General features: G+C 42.4%; 1 protein-coding gene across 4 annotated transcripts in view; it reads left to right on the plus strand.

Annotated features, from left to right (window-relative positions):
* LOC130707584 (cyclin-Y-like protein 1) overlaps positions 1-16,887 on the plus strand; it is a 46,236-nt gene that overhangs the window by 315 nt on the left and 29,034 nt on the right. For 2 of the 4 annotated variants that reach the window (XM_057542730.1, XM_057542733.1), the window contains exon 1: positions 10,336-10,561. The exons of 1 other annotated variant lie outside the window; for it this stretch is intronic. In XM_057542730.1, the coding sequence (XP_057398713.1) occupies positions 10,336-10,561 (226 nt within the window). Of the gene's footprint in view, positions 1-203; positions 354-10,335; positions 10,562-16,887 lie in introns of those variants that run through there. One more of the 4 variants, XM_057542731.1, reaches the window with a different exon arrangement.

Here is a 16,887-nt window from a genome sequence, read left to right on the forward strand (position 1 = left end):
GGGTCTCCCTCTCTCTGTCTTCTCCTTGGGTTCACCTCCAAGCATCTTTGTCACCTCTTAGCACAGCTGCCATTGAGGTCCCCTCCCAACATCAGAGTTCTTGGGAGTTTCGGGAGATGGTGGAGGGCACCGTGTGGGGCCTCTGGTCCCTCAGCTGCCCACCCTGCTGGGAGCTCCCCCACCTCTTTTTTTTGTTTTTCCAGAGGAGGATGAACCTTCCCAGTCATCCAACCAGGCCTCTGATGGTTCTCCTGGCAAGCCACCACAGGGGCCACCCCAGGGGCCAGATGGATCTGGCTCTGACCCCAGAGACCCACCCAAGGATGGAGGCAGCAATTTCTCCCGTAAAGCAGGTAACTGATCCCTGACCATCAATCCACGGGCCCTCACCCAACTCCCCACTGCTTAATTCAGCCTTCTGAGTTGTCAGTGTCAGGCCCACGTTCCTGATAGAATCGCTCTGACACTCACATTGTCAGAAAAAGGGCACAGTATACATGAGAGATGAAATAAATGACGCTCTAGAATCAGAGGAGCCACACTTCAGGACTTGGCTCTGCCTCTGACTTGCTGAGTGACCCAGAACCAGTCACTTGCCCTCTCTGGGCCTTGAATGGTTTGCTTTTAAGCACAGTGTAGGATGAGGTCCCTCTTAGGGCTTTCCCAGAGCCAGGTCATATTCTGTTAGGAGGGACGGAGGTGCTGCTCAGGCTCCAGGGCAGCCGGCAGGCGCAGGCTCAGGCTCAGGCACGGCTCCTTGCCGGTTAAGTCCACTGGCCGTGCCCGACCTTTTGGCCCCATAGCACTCAAGGCGGGTGAGTACCATTTCTCCATTTTCCCTCCTCCCGTGATGCCCCAGGGCCTGGTTGTTAAAGTCCACCCAGGACACACCCTCGCAGAGCAGTGTCACGTGTAAGGGTGGGGCTAGCCTGGGGCCAGGGCAGCAAAAGACACAGGCTTTTTGTTTTATTTTGGGGGGCGGGGCCCATAGAATACACACAGCATTAAATTTACCAAGGTAACCATTTGTCAGCATGCAGTTCAGTACTGTTGACTATATTCGCATTACCATGCAGCCAACCTCCAGAACTCTCTTCATCTGCCCAAAGTGAAACTCTGTACACATTAAACATTAACTACCCATGTCCTCCTGCCCCCAGGTCCTGGCAACCACAGTTCCTTCTGGCTCTAAAAATTTGACTAATCTAATCTAAATTCCACGGAGGTGGTATCATACCGTGTTTGTCTTTTTGTGACTAGTTTATTGTACTTAGCATAACGTTCCCAAGGTTCACCTGTCTGTCAGAACTTGCTGTGTAAGGCTGAATGATATTCTATTGTGTGTATATACCACATGGTGATCATCCATTCATCCGTTGATGGACACTTGGGTTGCTTCCGCCTCTTGGCAATTGTGATCAATGCTGCTGTGAACACGGGGGTGCAAATATCTCTTCAAGACCCCGCTTTCCATTTCTTTGGATATATATCCAGAAATGGGATTGCTGGATCATATGGTTTTCTATTTTTAATTTTCTCAGGAACTGCCGTACATTTTCCATAGAGGTGATAGTGACTAGGGTGGCAGTGGTGGAGCCAGAGACAGATTGGAGTCATGCAGCCACAAGCCAAGGATTGTTGGCAACCCCTAGACAATGATGCTAGAAAGAGGCAAGGAAGGATCCTCCCCTAGAGCTTTCAGAGAGAGCCTGGCCCTGCCTACACCTTGATTTTGGACTTCTGACCTCCAGAACTGTGAGGGACCATGAGAGAATCAACACAGTTTGTGGTAGTTGGTTACAGCAGCCTCAGGAAACTAATATGGGCAGACCTCATTTTATCGTACTTTGCAGATACTGCGTTTTTTACAAGTTGAAGGTTTGTAGCAACCTAGCATTGGCAGATATTGGTTCACATTTTTAGCAATAAAGTATTTTTAAATTAAGGTATACTCCTTGTCTTTTTAAACAAAAGGCTATTGCACATTTAGTAGACTAGAGTATAGTATAAACATAACTTTTATATGCAGTGGAAACCAAAAACTTCACGTGATATTCGCTTTCTTGCGGTGGTCTGGAACCGACCCCTCAGTATCTCTGAGGTGTCCCTGGACAGAGCTTGAAAATCCCATTGTGGTTGAAGGCTGCATTAGAGTCAGAGTCTATACAAGGAGGAGGTGGGAGTCTCTAGGGGGGTGCTGGACATTGGTAATAGAAAGGGGGCAGTTTCTGTTAGTGACAGGGTCTAGGGCAGCACCGTCCAATACACCTTTCTGCGGTGGTAAGCATGCTCTCTGCGTGATCCAGTATGGTAGCCACTAGCCACATGCGACTATCGAGTCCCTGAAATGTGGGCCGTGGGACTGAGGACCTGAGTTTTAAATTTTATTTCATTTTAATTAACTAAGATTTAAATAGCACACATGGCTAGTGGTTCCTATAGTGGCCAGCATGGGCCTAGTGTATGACCTTGGGTGTGTGTGGCAGAGAGTTCAAGATCTTTGGAAGTGAGGCATGAGAACTTCAAGGCCAGTTTGTTGGAAATATCATCTGTGCAGAAACGGAAACCCTCAAGACAGGTCAGGGGTACTGATGGAGAGAGAGGTGATGGTGAGCCATGAGCTGCAAACTTCAAGAAATGACTGCAGGTCTGAGCCTGATTTCGTACCTTCTCTCCCTTGCCTGGGACCAAGGCTCCTCTTTGTGGGGAGCTGGCTGAGCTCACTCCTGCAACTCCTGAAATCTCTGGAACTCCTGGTCCCAGCTGCCCCAGCACCCCAGTCCCTGCCCCTGTCATATGTCCCTGCCAGCCCCAAGAGCTCTCAGCAATTCAACATGGTCCAGGCATGCTCTGCCCCGTGGTGCCAGGGGCTTCAGCCACAAGGCAGGATACACACAAGGAGCAGGGTGACTTCTCTATTTTTTTTTTTTAATTTTTGTATTTTATTTTATTTATTTTTTTTATACAGCAGGTTCTTCTTAGTTATCCATTTTATACATATTAGTGTATACATGTCACTCCCAGTCTCCCAATTCATCCCACCAGAACACCCCCCCACCACTCTCCCCCCCTTGTTCTCTACACTTGTATCTCTATTTCTGCCCTGCAAACTGGTTTTTCGAGGTTCCACATATATGCGTTAATATACGATATTTGTTTTTCTCTTTCTGACTTAACTTCACTCTGTATGACAGACTCTGTATGACGTAGATCCATCCACGTCACTACAAATGACCCAATTTCGTTCCTGTTTATGGTTGAGTAATATTCTATTGTATATATGTACCACATCTTCTTTATCCATTCGTCTGCTGATGGGTATTTAGGTTGCTTCCATATCCTGCCTATTGTAAATAGTGCTGCAGTGAACATTGGGGTGCATGTGTCTTTTTGAATTACGGTTTTCTGTGGGTATATGCCCAGTAGTGGGACTGCTGGGTCATGTGGTAATTCTATTTTTCGTTTTTTTAGGAACCTCCATACTGTTCTCCATAGCGGCTGTATCAATTTACATTCCCACCAACAGTGCAAGAGAGTTCTCTCTCCTCCACACCCTCTCCAGCATTTGTTGTTTGTAGATTTTCTGAGGATGCCCATTCTGACCGGCGTAAGGTGATACCTCAATGTAGTTTTGATTGCATGTCTCTAATAATTAGTGATGTTGAGCAGCTTTTCATGTGCTTCTTGGCCATCTGTATGTCTTCTTTGGAGAAATGTCTATTTAGGTCTTCTGCCCATTTTTTGATTGGGTTGTTTGTTTTTTGTTAATATTGAGCTGCATGAGCTGTTTATATATTTTGGAGATTAATCATTTGTCCGTTGATTCATTTGCAAATATTTTCTCCCATTCTGAGGGTTGTCTTTTCGTCTTGTTTGTAGTTTCCTTTGCTGTGCAAAACTTTTAAGTTTCATTAGGTCCTATTTGTTTATTTTTGTTTTTATTTCCATTACTCTAGGAGGTGGACCAAAAAAGATCTTGCTGTGATTTATGTCAAAGAGTGTTCTTCCTATGTCTCCTCGAAGAGTTTTATAGTGTCCGGTCTTACATTTAGGTCTCTAATCCATTTTGAGTTTATTTTTGTGTATGGTGTTAGGGAGTGTTCTAATTTCATTCTTTTACAAGTAGCTGTCCAGTTTTCCCAGCACCACTTATTGAAGAGACTGTCTTTTCTCCATTTTATATCCTTGCCTCCTTTGTCATAGATTAGTTGACCATAGGTGTGTGGGTTTATCTCTGGGCTTTCTATCCTGTTCCATTGATCTATATTTCTGGTTTTGTGCCAGTACCATATTGTCTTGATTACTGTAGCTTTGTAGTATAGTCTGAAGTAAGGGAGTCTGATTCCTCCAGCTCTGTTTTTTTCCCTCAAGACTGCTTTGGCTATTTGGGGTCTTTTGTGTCTCCTACAAGTTTTCAGGTTTTTTGTTCTAGTTCTGTAAATAATGCCACTGGTATTTTGATAGGGATTGCATTGAATCTGTAGATTGCTTTGGGTAGTATAGTCATTTTCACCATATTGATTCTTCCAATCCAAGAACATGGTATATCTCTCCATCTGTTTGTGTCATCTTTGATTTCTTTCATCAGTGTCTTATAGTTTTGTGAGTACAGGTCTTTTGTCTCCCTAGGTAGGTTTATTCCTAGGTATTTTACTCTTTTTGTTGCAATGGTGAATGGGATTGTTTCCTTAATTTCTCTTTCTGATCTTTCATTGTTAGTGTATAGGAATGCAAGAGATTTCTGTGCATTAATTTTGTATCCTGCAACTTTACCAAATTCATTGATTAGCTCTAGCAGTTTTCTGGTGGCAGTTTTAGGATTCTCTATGTATAGTATCATGTCATCCGCAAACAGTGACAGTTTTATTTCTTCTTTTCCAATTTGTATTCCTTTTATTTCTTTTTCTTCTCTGATTGCCGCGGCTAGGACTTCCAGAACTATGTTGAATAATAGTGGTGAGAGTGGACATCCTTGTCTCGTTCCTGATCTTAGAGGAAATGCTTCCAGCTTTTCACCATTGAGAATGATGTTTGCTGTGGGTTTTTCATATATGGCCTTTATTATGTTGAGGTAGGTTCCCTCTATGCCCACTTTCTGGAGAGTTTTTATCATAAATGGGTGTTGAATTTTGTCAAAAGCTTTTTCTGCATCTATTGAGATGATCATATGGTTTTTATTCTTCAATTTGTTAATATGGTGTATCACATTGACTGATTTGCGTATATTGAAGAATCCTTGCATCCCTGGGATAAGTCCCACTTGATCGTGGTGTATGATCCTTTTAATGTGTTGTTGGATTCTGTTTGCTAGTATTTTGTTGAGGATTTTTGCATCTATATTCATCAGTGATATTGGTCTGTAATTTTCTTTTTTTGTAGTGTCTTTGTCTGGTTTTGGTATCAGGGTGATGGTGGCCTCATAGAATGAGTTTGGGAGTGTTCCTTCCTCTGCAATTTTTTGGAAGAGTTTGAGAAGGATGGGTGTTAGCTCTTCTCTAAATGTTTGATAGAATTCACCTGTGAAGCCATCTGGTCCTGGACTTTTGTTTGTTGGACGATTTTTAATCACAGTTTCAATTTCATTACTTGTGATTGGTCTGTTCATATTTTCTGTTTCTTCCTGATTCAGTCTTGGAAGGTTATACCTTTCTAAGAATTTGTCCATTTCTTCCAGGTTGTCCATTTTATTGGCATAAAGTTGCCTGTAGTAGTCTCTTAGGATGTTTTGTATTTCTGCAGTGTCTGTTGTAACTTCTCCTTTTTCATTTCTGATTTTATTGATTTGAGTCCTCTCCCTCTTTTTCTTGATGAGTCTGGCTAATGGCTTATCAATTTTGTTTATCTTCTCAAAGAACCAACTTTTAGTTTTATTGATCTTTGCTATTGTTTTCTTTGTTTCTATTTCATTTATTTCTGCTCTGATCTTTATGATTTCTTTCCTTCTGCTAACTTTGGGTTTTGTTTGTTCTTCTTTCTCTAGTTTCTTTAGGTGTAAGGTTAGATTGTTTACTTGAGATTTTTCTTGTTTCTTTAGGTAGGCTTGTATAGCTATAAACTTCCCTCTTAGAACCGCTTTTGCTGCATCCCATAGGTTTTGGGTTGTCGTGTTTTCATTGTCATTTGTCTCTAGGTATTTTTTTATTTCCTGTTTGATTTCTTCAGTGATCTCTTGGTTATTTAGTAACGTATTGTTTAGCCTCCATGTGTTTGTCTTTTTTATGTTTTTTTCCCTGTAATTCATTTCTAATCTCATAGCGCTGTGGTCAGAAAAGATGCTTGATATGATTTCAATTTTCTTAAATTTACTGAGGCTTGATTTGTGACCCAAGATGTGATCTATCCTGGAGAATGTTCCGTGCGCACTTGAGAAGAACGTGTAATCTGCCGTTTTTGGATGGAATGTCCTATAGATATCAATTAAATCTCTCTGGTCTATTGTGTCATTTAAAGCTTCTGTTTCCTTATTTATTTTCATTTTGGATGATCTGTCTATTGGTGTAAGTGAGGTGTTAAAGTCCCCCACTATTATTGTGTTACTGTCGATTTCCTCTTTTATAGCTGTTAGCAGTTGCCTTATGTATTGAGGTGCTCCTATGTTGGGTGCATATATATTTATAATTGTTATATCTTCTTCTTGGATTGATCCCTGGATCATTATGTAGTGTCCTTCCTTGTCTCTTGTAACATTCTTTATTTTAAAGTCTATTTTATCTGATATGAGTATAGCTACTCCAGCTTTCTTTTGATTTCCATTTGCATGGAATATCTTTTTCCATCCCCTCACTTTCAGTCTGTGTGTGTCCCTAGGTCTGAAGTGGGTCTCTTGTAGACAGCATATATATGGGTCTTGTTTTTGTATCCATTCAGCCAGTCTATGTCTTGTGGTTGGGGCATTTAATCCATTCACGTTTAAGGTAATTATCGATATGTATGTTCCTATGACCATTTTCTTAATTGTTTTGGGTTTGTTTTTGTAGGTCCTTTTCTTCTCTTGTGTTTCCCACTTAGAGAAGTTCCTTTAGCATTTGTTGTAGAGCTGGTTTGGTGGTGCTGAATTCTCTTAGCTTTTGCTTGTCTGTAAAGCTTTTGATTTCTCCATCAAATCTAAATGAGATCCTTGCCGGGTAGAGTAATCTTGGTTGTAGGTTCTTCCCTTTCATCACTTTAAGTATATCATGCCACTCCCTTCTGGCTTGCAGAGTTTCTGCTGAGAAATCAGCTGTTAACCTTATGGGAGTTCCCTTGTATGTTATTTGTCGTTTTTCCCTTGCTGCTTTCAGTAATTTTTCTTTGTCTTTAATTTTTGCCACTTTGATTACTATGTGTCTCGGCGTGTTTCTCCTTGGGTTTATTCTGTATGGGACTCTCTGCGCTTCCTGGACTTGGGTGGCTATTTCCTTTCCCATGTTAGGGAAGTTTTCGACTATAATCTCTTCAAATATTTTCTCTGGTCCTTTCTCTCTCTCTTTTCCTTCTGGGACCCCTATAATGCGAATGTTGTTGCGTTTAATGTTGTCCCAGAGGTCTCTTAAGCTGTCTTCATTTCTTTTCATTCTTTTTTCTTTAGTCTGTTCCGCAGCAGTGAATTCCACCATTCTGTCTTCCAGGTCACTTATGCGTTCTTCTGCCTCAGTTATTCTGCTATTGATTCCTTGTAGTGTAGTTTTCATTTCAGTTATTGTATTGGTCATCTCTGTTTGTTTGTTCTTTAATTCTTCTAGGTCTTTGTTAATCATTTCTTGCATCTTCTCAATCTTTGCCTCCATTCTTATTCCGAGGTCCTGGATCATCTTCACTATCATTATTCTGAATTCTTTTTCTGGAAGGTTGCCTATCTCCACTTCATTTAGTTGTTTTTCTGGGGTTTTTTCTTGTTCCTTCATCTGGTACATAGCCCTCTGCCTTTTCATCTTCTCTGTCTTTCTGTAACTGTGGTTTTTGGTCCACAGGCTGCAGGATTGTAGTTTTTCTTGCTTCTGTTGTCTGCCCTCTGGTGGTTGAGGCTATCTAAGAGGCTTGATGGGAGGCTCTGGTGGTGGGTAGAGCTCTCATTTACCAGTTTTATTTTACATAGGATGCCTCATTTACTAAAACCATAGATTCCAAGTTGCTCCATGAAAAATGTGATATTCTTAGCTGTCAACATTAGGGAATTTCCCCAATCACATTTTTAAATTGATTTAATGTGTTATTTTTGAAAACATAAGTTGGGATATCACAAAATGGACTTAGCCTGCAGAGGCTTACTTTCAACCAGAGAGCTCCATTTCCGTGTTCCGCTTAAGAGAACCCAAAATGATCTTCCTTCCCAAACCTCTTCCTTTTCCTGCACTATCTAAGAAAAAGTAACCACACTCTACATAGTTCCCTAAGCCAGAACCCTAGCAGCCATTTTTGCTTCTCTTTTCCCCTTCCTGCTCCATATCTAGTCACTGAGCACTTCTATTCTACCTCCCAAATGACCTCAGATCCTTTCCCTCCACTCCAATCTCTGCCACTGCCTTTAGTTTGAACCCTCACTCCTCTCTTAGATGAATATAAAGTCTCTTAATGGGTTTTGTTGCTTCCATCAGTCCTACTTATTCTCAAGCGTGACCTCACTACAAACCACCTGATAGTGACTCCTTAACTTCACAACATTCAATGGCTCTCAGGTTTCTGGGAAGAAAACCAAGCTCTTTACCCCAGCATCTACTTGGGGTTAATAGATCTAGGTTTGAATTTCAGGTTTAAGTACTTTGCAGCAGTGTGACCTCAGACTATTGGGCTTTCTAAGCCTTTGTTTTCTCACCGTGCCTGAGGTCACTGAGGGCAGGACTATTTTTCACACACGGGTGCCTGGCATGTAGGAGGGACTAATCAATGTGGCATGAAGGGAAAGTATTTTAAAATCCACATCAAAAAATTGTTCCTCCTTAAAAAAAGAAAATCCTGATACACTATGCCACTTCCAACCAAATTTGACTTCTACCTTTATTTTCTGATGATCACAATAAGGTGCCTTTGGGGATCCACACAATCAGGGATCAAATCCTGGCCACACCCCTGAGCAATCATGTGACCTTGGGAATGTTACTTAGCTTCTGTAAAATCTGTAAAATGAAGGTTTCTGAGGATTTTGTTCCCGAGGGTTAAATGAGTACCTCACTTGGAACGGGGGCGGGCGCATAGTGTTTGCCAAATGTTAACTATCGTTATCATCTTCATCAAATCAAGACCGTGGTACTTCACTTTGTGACTCTCAAGTTTGTATGAGAAAATCGTGCTTTATGCGTTGTTGTTGGCTAAAGTAGGGAAACCTGGAAACTCCTGCCGTGGAAGAGAGAGACAGGCGAGAAAAGCGAGTTGCTGAATCCCAGCGCCTCAGAGGTGGTAGGGAGGAGTTCGGTACCTAATTTACTGATGAGGAAGTGGAGGGGTGACGTGTCCTCGAGTCTCATTCAAGATACAGCCACAGCTCTTTATTGAGAGTAGGACCAGGGCCCCGGGGGTTGCTATGGTTAAACTGTAGGCGGAAACTAACACTCTTTGGAAGGCAAGACCGGAGGAGCATTCAGTTATAAAAAACGGTCAAAAATTGGGGTGAAACTAAGTTCGTTGAGCAATACATCAAATGAGTCAACTGTCGACCCGGTGAAACCGAGTTGCTAACTGAACTGGCATTTTAGGAATAGGGGCTTTCTACAGAGCCCACTGACTCAGGACGGCTTCGATTAACAAACTCCCACGGCGCTTCCCGCAGGACTGGAAAGCTTGGAGTGCGAGAGATGAATGGAAACCAGAGTCCGGGGCGTGCCGCTCGGGGGGCGGGGCAGCCGCGGGCGGGGGCGGGGCATTGTGAGTCACATGCCTGTGCTCTGAGGGAACTCTGGTCGTGATTGGTCCGTCGTAACCAGGTGACCGAAGGACACATTCCGGTAGGCAAGGGCCGGCCGGGCTAGCTACTTTCAGTCGGGCAGGCGGTGGCGGAAGGAGGAGGAGTTCCGGCTGCGCTCTCTCCCTGCAGTGGCTGCGTGTCTCAGCGCTTGTCTGGTTCACACCCATTTTAAATAAGCCGGTCTGGTCACAGCCCTCACAGACTAGTTGGCTCCGGGGAGGCGGCGGCGGCGGCGGCGGGGGTGCGGCCGCCCCTGCCGGCCGCCCCTGCCCGGGGCCCGGCGGCTGGGCGGACAGGAGAGCGGCGGGCGAAGTCGCGTCTGCATGTGCGGCACAGCCCCGGCATAGCCCGGGGCTGCCAGTGCCCGCCGCGCCATTGTTGGGGGAGGGGGCGGCTTCTGAGCTCGGCGGTGTCGGGGGACGAGCGGAGGCAGCGGCGGCGAGGAGTGAAGGCGCCCCATGGGGAACTCTCTGTCTTGTTGCCTGTCCCCCAATGCCAGCCCCAAGTTGGGCCGGCGCAGGGGGTCAGCGGAGCCGGACTGTGAGTCTGAGGTCTACAAGGCGGCGGCTGGGAACGCGGTGGCAGTAGCTCCGGTGGCGGCTACCGTGGAACCCGCCGAGTTGGATTTCGCAGGTGGCGAAGGCCACCACCTGCAGCACATCAGCGACCGGGAGATGCCCGAAGGTAAGAAGCGGCTGGCGCGCCTCACCCCTCGCGGGGTAGGCGCCATCTGCTCTCGGGCTTACCTCTGGCCTCCGCCGCCCCCAGGGTCCCCCGGGAGGGAGACGCCGCCTAGGGTTCCTTCTTGCCCGGAGTTGGCTCTCCCAGGGCTGGGCACCGGGGACGAAGGCTGGCTCTGCTTGGCGTCCCCACCCCTTATTCTTTACCAGTCGCGTCCGGCCAGTCTCCTTCCCTCTTCCCTACCCGAATGCCCAATTCTTTCCCCCGTTCCCATTTCCCAGCCCGGCCTGAGACCCTCCAATCCGCAGCCCTTCCTGTTCGTGGTTCTATTTAACATCTCGTGGGACTTAGCAGAGACTTTCTGGTGTATTCTCTCTTTTCTTAATGAAAACTTAAATACTCTAACTTCGGCGTATCCATCCCGTCTCCCTATCCAGATGGTACCTAAGCGAAGGAACTAGGTAAGGGCCTGATGATAGACTTCTGTTCGTTAAGGTAGTTGATACTCGAGACAATTAAGACAAACATTAGAGGATTTGTCATTTAAATTCAAAATAGAGATGGACAGAGTCAGTGTGGTGTTCTTAACTAAAATTCTTTGGATTTTAATGTTTTCAGTCGCCCTGATAGAAGCTACTTTATCCCTTCTAACTATAATTTGAACACGATAGGAAAGAAAATGGTGGGAGAGGGGCTTAAAATAACTGGGAACGGTGTGAAACGTTACTGCCACGGCTGCAGAGAATAGTTGTTGGGTTTTTTTTCTTTACCAAAGGAGACCCCATGGAGTTCTGATTACTTTTAAATTCCCACCTTGACACAAGTATGTCTTCAGCTGCACAGCCTTAACCGACTTCTTTTGCACGTTGCCTGTTGTAAGGGAGGGGTGAGGTGGTTCCTGAGACTGCTGGACAGAAGTTTCAAAGGAGAAAAAACAGATTCAGATTGTCATTTGTGATATAAAGGTTTGGGAGTTAACACACCACATCCATCCTGCAGAAAAATGTCTCCATGGCTCCCTCCTCCGCCCCCCCCCCCCCCGCCCAGTAGAATACTATTCAACTTTAAGAATGTTCAGGTAAAAGTTCTGAAGACTAAGTGGCTGGGGGTGGGTGTTGTCGGGGAGGAGAGGAGAGAGAGAAGAGAGGAAATGTTTGATTTTTGCCTCTAGAATTTTGGAAAGGGATGGCTCTAGGTTAAAAAAAAAAATTCTGGGTAGCATAGTGGCACTTTAATAAAGACTGTTCTTGGAAGTATAAAACATTGTATCATAAAGATGTTAAAGCCCCACTGGCCCATTTGTTTCATTGAAATGCCAGAGATTATTTCATTATTTCATAGACGAAATGTCTTACAGCTCTTCTATTTAAATTTTAGTTGGGTTTATTTAATTTCTTTAAAAGTTAGAATAATTAAGCCTGTGGATTCACCCTTATGATGGACGTGGCTTTGTAAGTGGAAAGTACTCCCTTTTCAGAATAGTTAGATATTGTGAAAGAATGAACACATTATGTGAATTAATTGTAGCTTTAAACACAAAGCATGTAAGTACTTGTGAAAACTGCTCTGCTTGTTGGTATAAGGTAAGCCTCTAAATGATTTTTAAAAACAGTTAGTAGTTGGCTAGTGTAGGATGAGAGACGAAAATTGGACCTTTATAGGATTCTTTTCAGATTTACAATGCATTTTCTTGTGTATTTCACTTGGCCCTTCCATCTACAAATAAGGCCCGTATATATTCTCCCTCTGTTGCCGATGAAGTAGCCAAGACTTGGAGATCTGAAATGACTGTGTAACACAGCTACTGAACAGAAGAGACAGACTTGGGAGGTGGTAGATATGCCAAATTCAGTTCTTGGGATGCTTAAGAAACTGTTTAGAGTGCACCTTATATTTTATAATTTATCCATAAGTTAGGCCTATCTCAGCATACTCCAGTTTTGATTATTGCCATTCCAGTTTATTGTACACAACTCAGAAGCAACATTTACCTCTCCATTCTCTGTCTGTACATACATTGCAATGGATATGAATAAAAGTAGAAGTCATGAAATAGCCTAAATTTATCAGTCAGGTAAACACGTTGATATAATTTAAAGAGTTTGTTCTGGTGAAATCCAATTGAAGCCGAGAATGCCCTGGACAGAGGGACATTAGGGGAAGCTGGTAAGCGGGCAGGTAAGGTACTAAGCATTTAGCATATGACTATGTATGATAAGGAAGGAGTGCTAAATCAGGAACTGGAAAAATAGAGTTCATGAGTACAGAATTTACTTTTTTATGTTTAACATGATTGTTAAAATTTCATTTCAATTTGTCTTTTTTGGGGGGGCATTCAATAAAGTGATAAGAGAAACCTCAATTTCAGCATTTGCCTATTAATTAAGTTTCCATAGAAACAAGGTCAGAACACCAAATATAAAGTACAGGCACATTGGAAGTTTGCTCTTAATGTCTTTATTTCAGACAATTTTGTATCAGTTTCCCTGGAAACTGAGAAATACCTACTCAGATATAAAACATTTTGGCTTTTCTACAGGGAAGAATTATTTGGTTACTTAGAGAAAATCGTACATAAATGATGCTCTGTCTTGTTCTTCAGAAACATTGGAGAAGAACATGATTTCTTCAAGCCATCTCAAAAAAGTAACTCCTAAGAACGTAGTATAGATTTCAGATAGACTCAAAAGAATTTTTTACTACTTTGTCTTTAACAGTATATCTAATATAACTGATGGTAGTGTCATAATAGAAAATAAGATGCTACGGTCCTGTTATCTGATTTTATGTTTATTCATCAACTTTTCATACAGCCTTTATGTTCTGACCTTAGGAGCTTTGCTAATTTTCTGGTGAAAGGTGCTCTCTCAAGTGACCCCTACCTCCCATCCCCCTGAAGAGTGGGTAGGGAAGGAATTGGCAATATGATGTGGAAAAACCTCTGAGCAACAGATCTTTCCTTTTTTTGGTGACAGTATTAATAAACGTTTGATGTAAAAGATTTAGAAAACACAGAAAAGTCCTTCACTCACACTCAGAATATCCAGAATTTTTATTAATATTTTGGTGTTGATTCTTTCTGAACCTTTTGTATGCATATAAACATAGCACTGTGTTTATTTTACAAAGATGGGATTGTTCTTTATGTGCCACTTTGTAACTTTTTGTTATAAACAAAAGTAACGACATGAAGCTCCTGGAACTGTGCTGACACCTAGAGAGTGCTCCAGGGTGATGTATTTCCATGCAACTGCGCACAGCTCTACAGCCTGCCTTTTACCAACTGTTTACTGTGCCATCGAATGGTTGGAGCATAATTCATTTACCCAGCCTTTATGGTTGAGCATCTTTTATAATCCCATTCTAATGCTTTATTCAGGGGACACAGATAAAAACGGATGCATTGTATTGATACTTCCCTATAGCATTCTGATTGTACACTTTGTCTTACGACTTAATTAAATTCATAGGGTGAGTCATTTTGTAGTAAAGGTATTTTTTAATGTCTGAAACATTTATATTAACATATTTCCATACATATTTCCATACAAATACAAATATAAGATTTTTAGAAATTTCATGTAATGTCTGAAACATTTATATTAACATATTTCCATACAAATAACCCAATGAAAGTTTAGTATTAGTTGTTTTGTTTGTTTTTTTATACTGCAGGTTCTTATTAGGCATCAGTTTTATACACATCAGTGTATACATGTCAATCCCAATCGCCCAATTCAGCACACCACCATCCCCACCTCACCGCAGTTTCCCCCACTTGGTGTCCATATGTCCATTCTCTACATCTGTGTCTCAACTTCTGCCCTGCAAACTGGCTCATCTGTACCATTTTTCTAGGTTCCACATACATGCATTAATATACGATATTTGTTTTTCTCTTTCTGACTTACTTCACTCTGTAGGACAGTCTCTAGATCCATCCACGTCTCAACAAATGACTCAATTTCGTTCCTTTTTATGGCTGAGTAATATTCCATTGTATATATGTACCACAACTTCTTTATCCATTCGTCTGTTGATGGGCATTTAGGTTGCTTCCATGACCTGGCTATTGTAAATAGTGCTGCAATGAACATTCGGGTGCATGTGTCTTTTTGAATTACGGTTTTCTCTGGGTATATGCCCAGTAGTGGGATTGCTGGGTCATATGGTAATTCTATTTTTAGTTTTTTAAGGAACCTCCATATTGTTCTCCATAGTGGCTGTATCAATTTACATTCCCACCAACAGTGCAAGAGGGTTCCCTTTTCTCCACACCCTCTCCAGCATTTGTTGTTTGTAGATTTTCTGATGATGCCCATTCTAACAGGAGTGAGGTGATACCTCATTGTAGTTTTGATTTGCATTTCTCTAATAATTAGTGATGTTGAGCATCTTTTCATGTGCTTCGTGGCCGTCTGTATGTCTTCTTTGGAGAAATGTCTATTTAGGTCTTCTGCCCATTTTTGGATTGGGGTGTTTGTTTCTTTGATATTGAGCTGAATGAGCTGTGTATATATTTTGGAGATTAATCCTTTGTCCGTTGATTCATTTGCAAATATTTTCTCCCATTCTGAGGGTTGTCTTTTCGTCTTGTTTATGGTTTCCTTTGCTGTGCAAAAGCTTTGAAGTTTCATTAGGTCCCACTTGTTTATTTTTGTTTTTATTTCCATTACTCTAGGAGGTGGATCAAAAAAGATCTTGCTGTGATTTATGTCAAAGAGTGTTCTTCCTATGTTTTCCTCTAAGAGTTTTATAGTGTCCAGTCTTATACTTAGGTCTCTAATCCATTTTGAGTGTACTAAAGGTATTTTAACATTAAATGTTCTTTTCCCAAATTAAAGTTACCATTGATTTTTCACTGAACATTAGATTTCCTCTTTTAGGTTTTCGTGGTTCTTGGTAACCTGTCTTGTGTCTTTGATTCTGAGTCACTAAACTACTACTCTAAGAGATCTGAAATTAACTCTGGTCTTAGGTGACAGACACATCAAAAGACAGCATTAGAAGAAATCTTAGATGATGTGGGAAAATTGGGAGAAACTTAACTGGTTTTGGGTACACTGAAACGTGATTATTAGGCACCATTCCAGAGGCAGGACAAACAGTGGTTAGACAAGACAAAACCCGTATCCTAACTCAGGTCCTTACTTTCTAGAGGTGCCTGGGGGCTGACGACACAAGAATAACATCAGGTAGTGAGAACACTAAGAAAGAAAATGAAGGTGTAATGGGCTGGGGAGGAGGACAGTTTTACAAGGGGTGGTTAAAGACAGCTTCTCTCCTTAAGCGACCCATGAGCAGTCCTAAGAGAGCCATGTGAGGCTGTGGGAGAAGAGGCTTCTGTGCAGTTCCTAAGAAGGGAATATGCTTGATGCGTGCCAAGGACAGAAAGATGGGTGGCTGCAGCTGAGTGAATGAATGCCAGGAGGAATATGGGGGATTAAGACCTTGTATGCCTAGTGGGCCTTGACAAAAAAATATGAATTTTAGTCTCATTGTAATGGGAAACCATTGAAGGATTATATGCAGAGGAATGATGTTAATTCTTAGAAAAAGGGAAGGGGGGTAGAGAGGGTGGAGGGAGATCAGACCAGCTACTGTGTGAGAATAGACTGTAAGGGTGGAAGGAAGCAGAGAGGGAGACCAGTTAGGAGGCTGGTGCGGTAGCTCAGGTGAGAGCCAGCAGTGGCTTGAACAAAAAAGCGATATTAATAAGGGTCTAAAATAGGCTGTAGTATATAGATTGCTCTTGCATTTCATTTGATTCTCACCGTGTTCTGAGTTAGGTAGTGTAGGAATTCTTCTCTTAGGTATAAATTGAGTTGTCCAAGGTTTTAAAAATGAGTATTGATAGAGAGTAGGACTGTAAGTTCCAAATGCATGGCATATAGGAAGAGGATTTATTGTTGACATTATGTGAGCTTCTTTGGAATACTACCTTTTTTCTCACCCTTTTTTGTTGTTGTTGTTTTAGTGTATTAAAGTAATAAAACTTAAGAGTTAAAACAGTAACACTGCATAATGTGAAATGAAATGAAGGTAACTTGCAACCCAGAAAGGTTCTTAAAAGTCCAAGAAACTGAGTAAAGTACTCTTTAGAAATATATAAAGCCAGGTGTACTTACCTATGTGTCACCTCTCAGTCATGATCACTGTAACACTGATTGAGGATTAAAATAAGGCAAAACTGAGAACCAGGGTAGAGGCAGGTACAGAAGCAGTTGGAAACCAGAGCTGGGAAGTTGGGAAGCCAGGATTGTCAGAAGCTAGGGAAGCAGGGTCAAGGCGTGGGTGAGCCGGAGCCTGGCAGGTGCAGGAGCCTGCTG

The sequence above is a fragment of the Balaenoptera acutorostrata genome, chromosome 3 (genome assembly GCF_949987535.1).
Source record: "Balaenoptera acutorostrata chromosome 3, mBalAcu1.1, whole genome shotgun sequence".
Lineage (NCBI taxonomy): Eukaryota > Metazoa > Chordata > Mammalia > Artiodactyla > Balaenopteridae > Balaenoptera > Balaenoptera acutorostrata.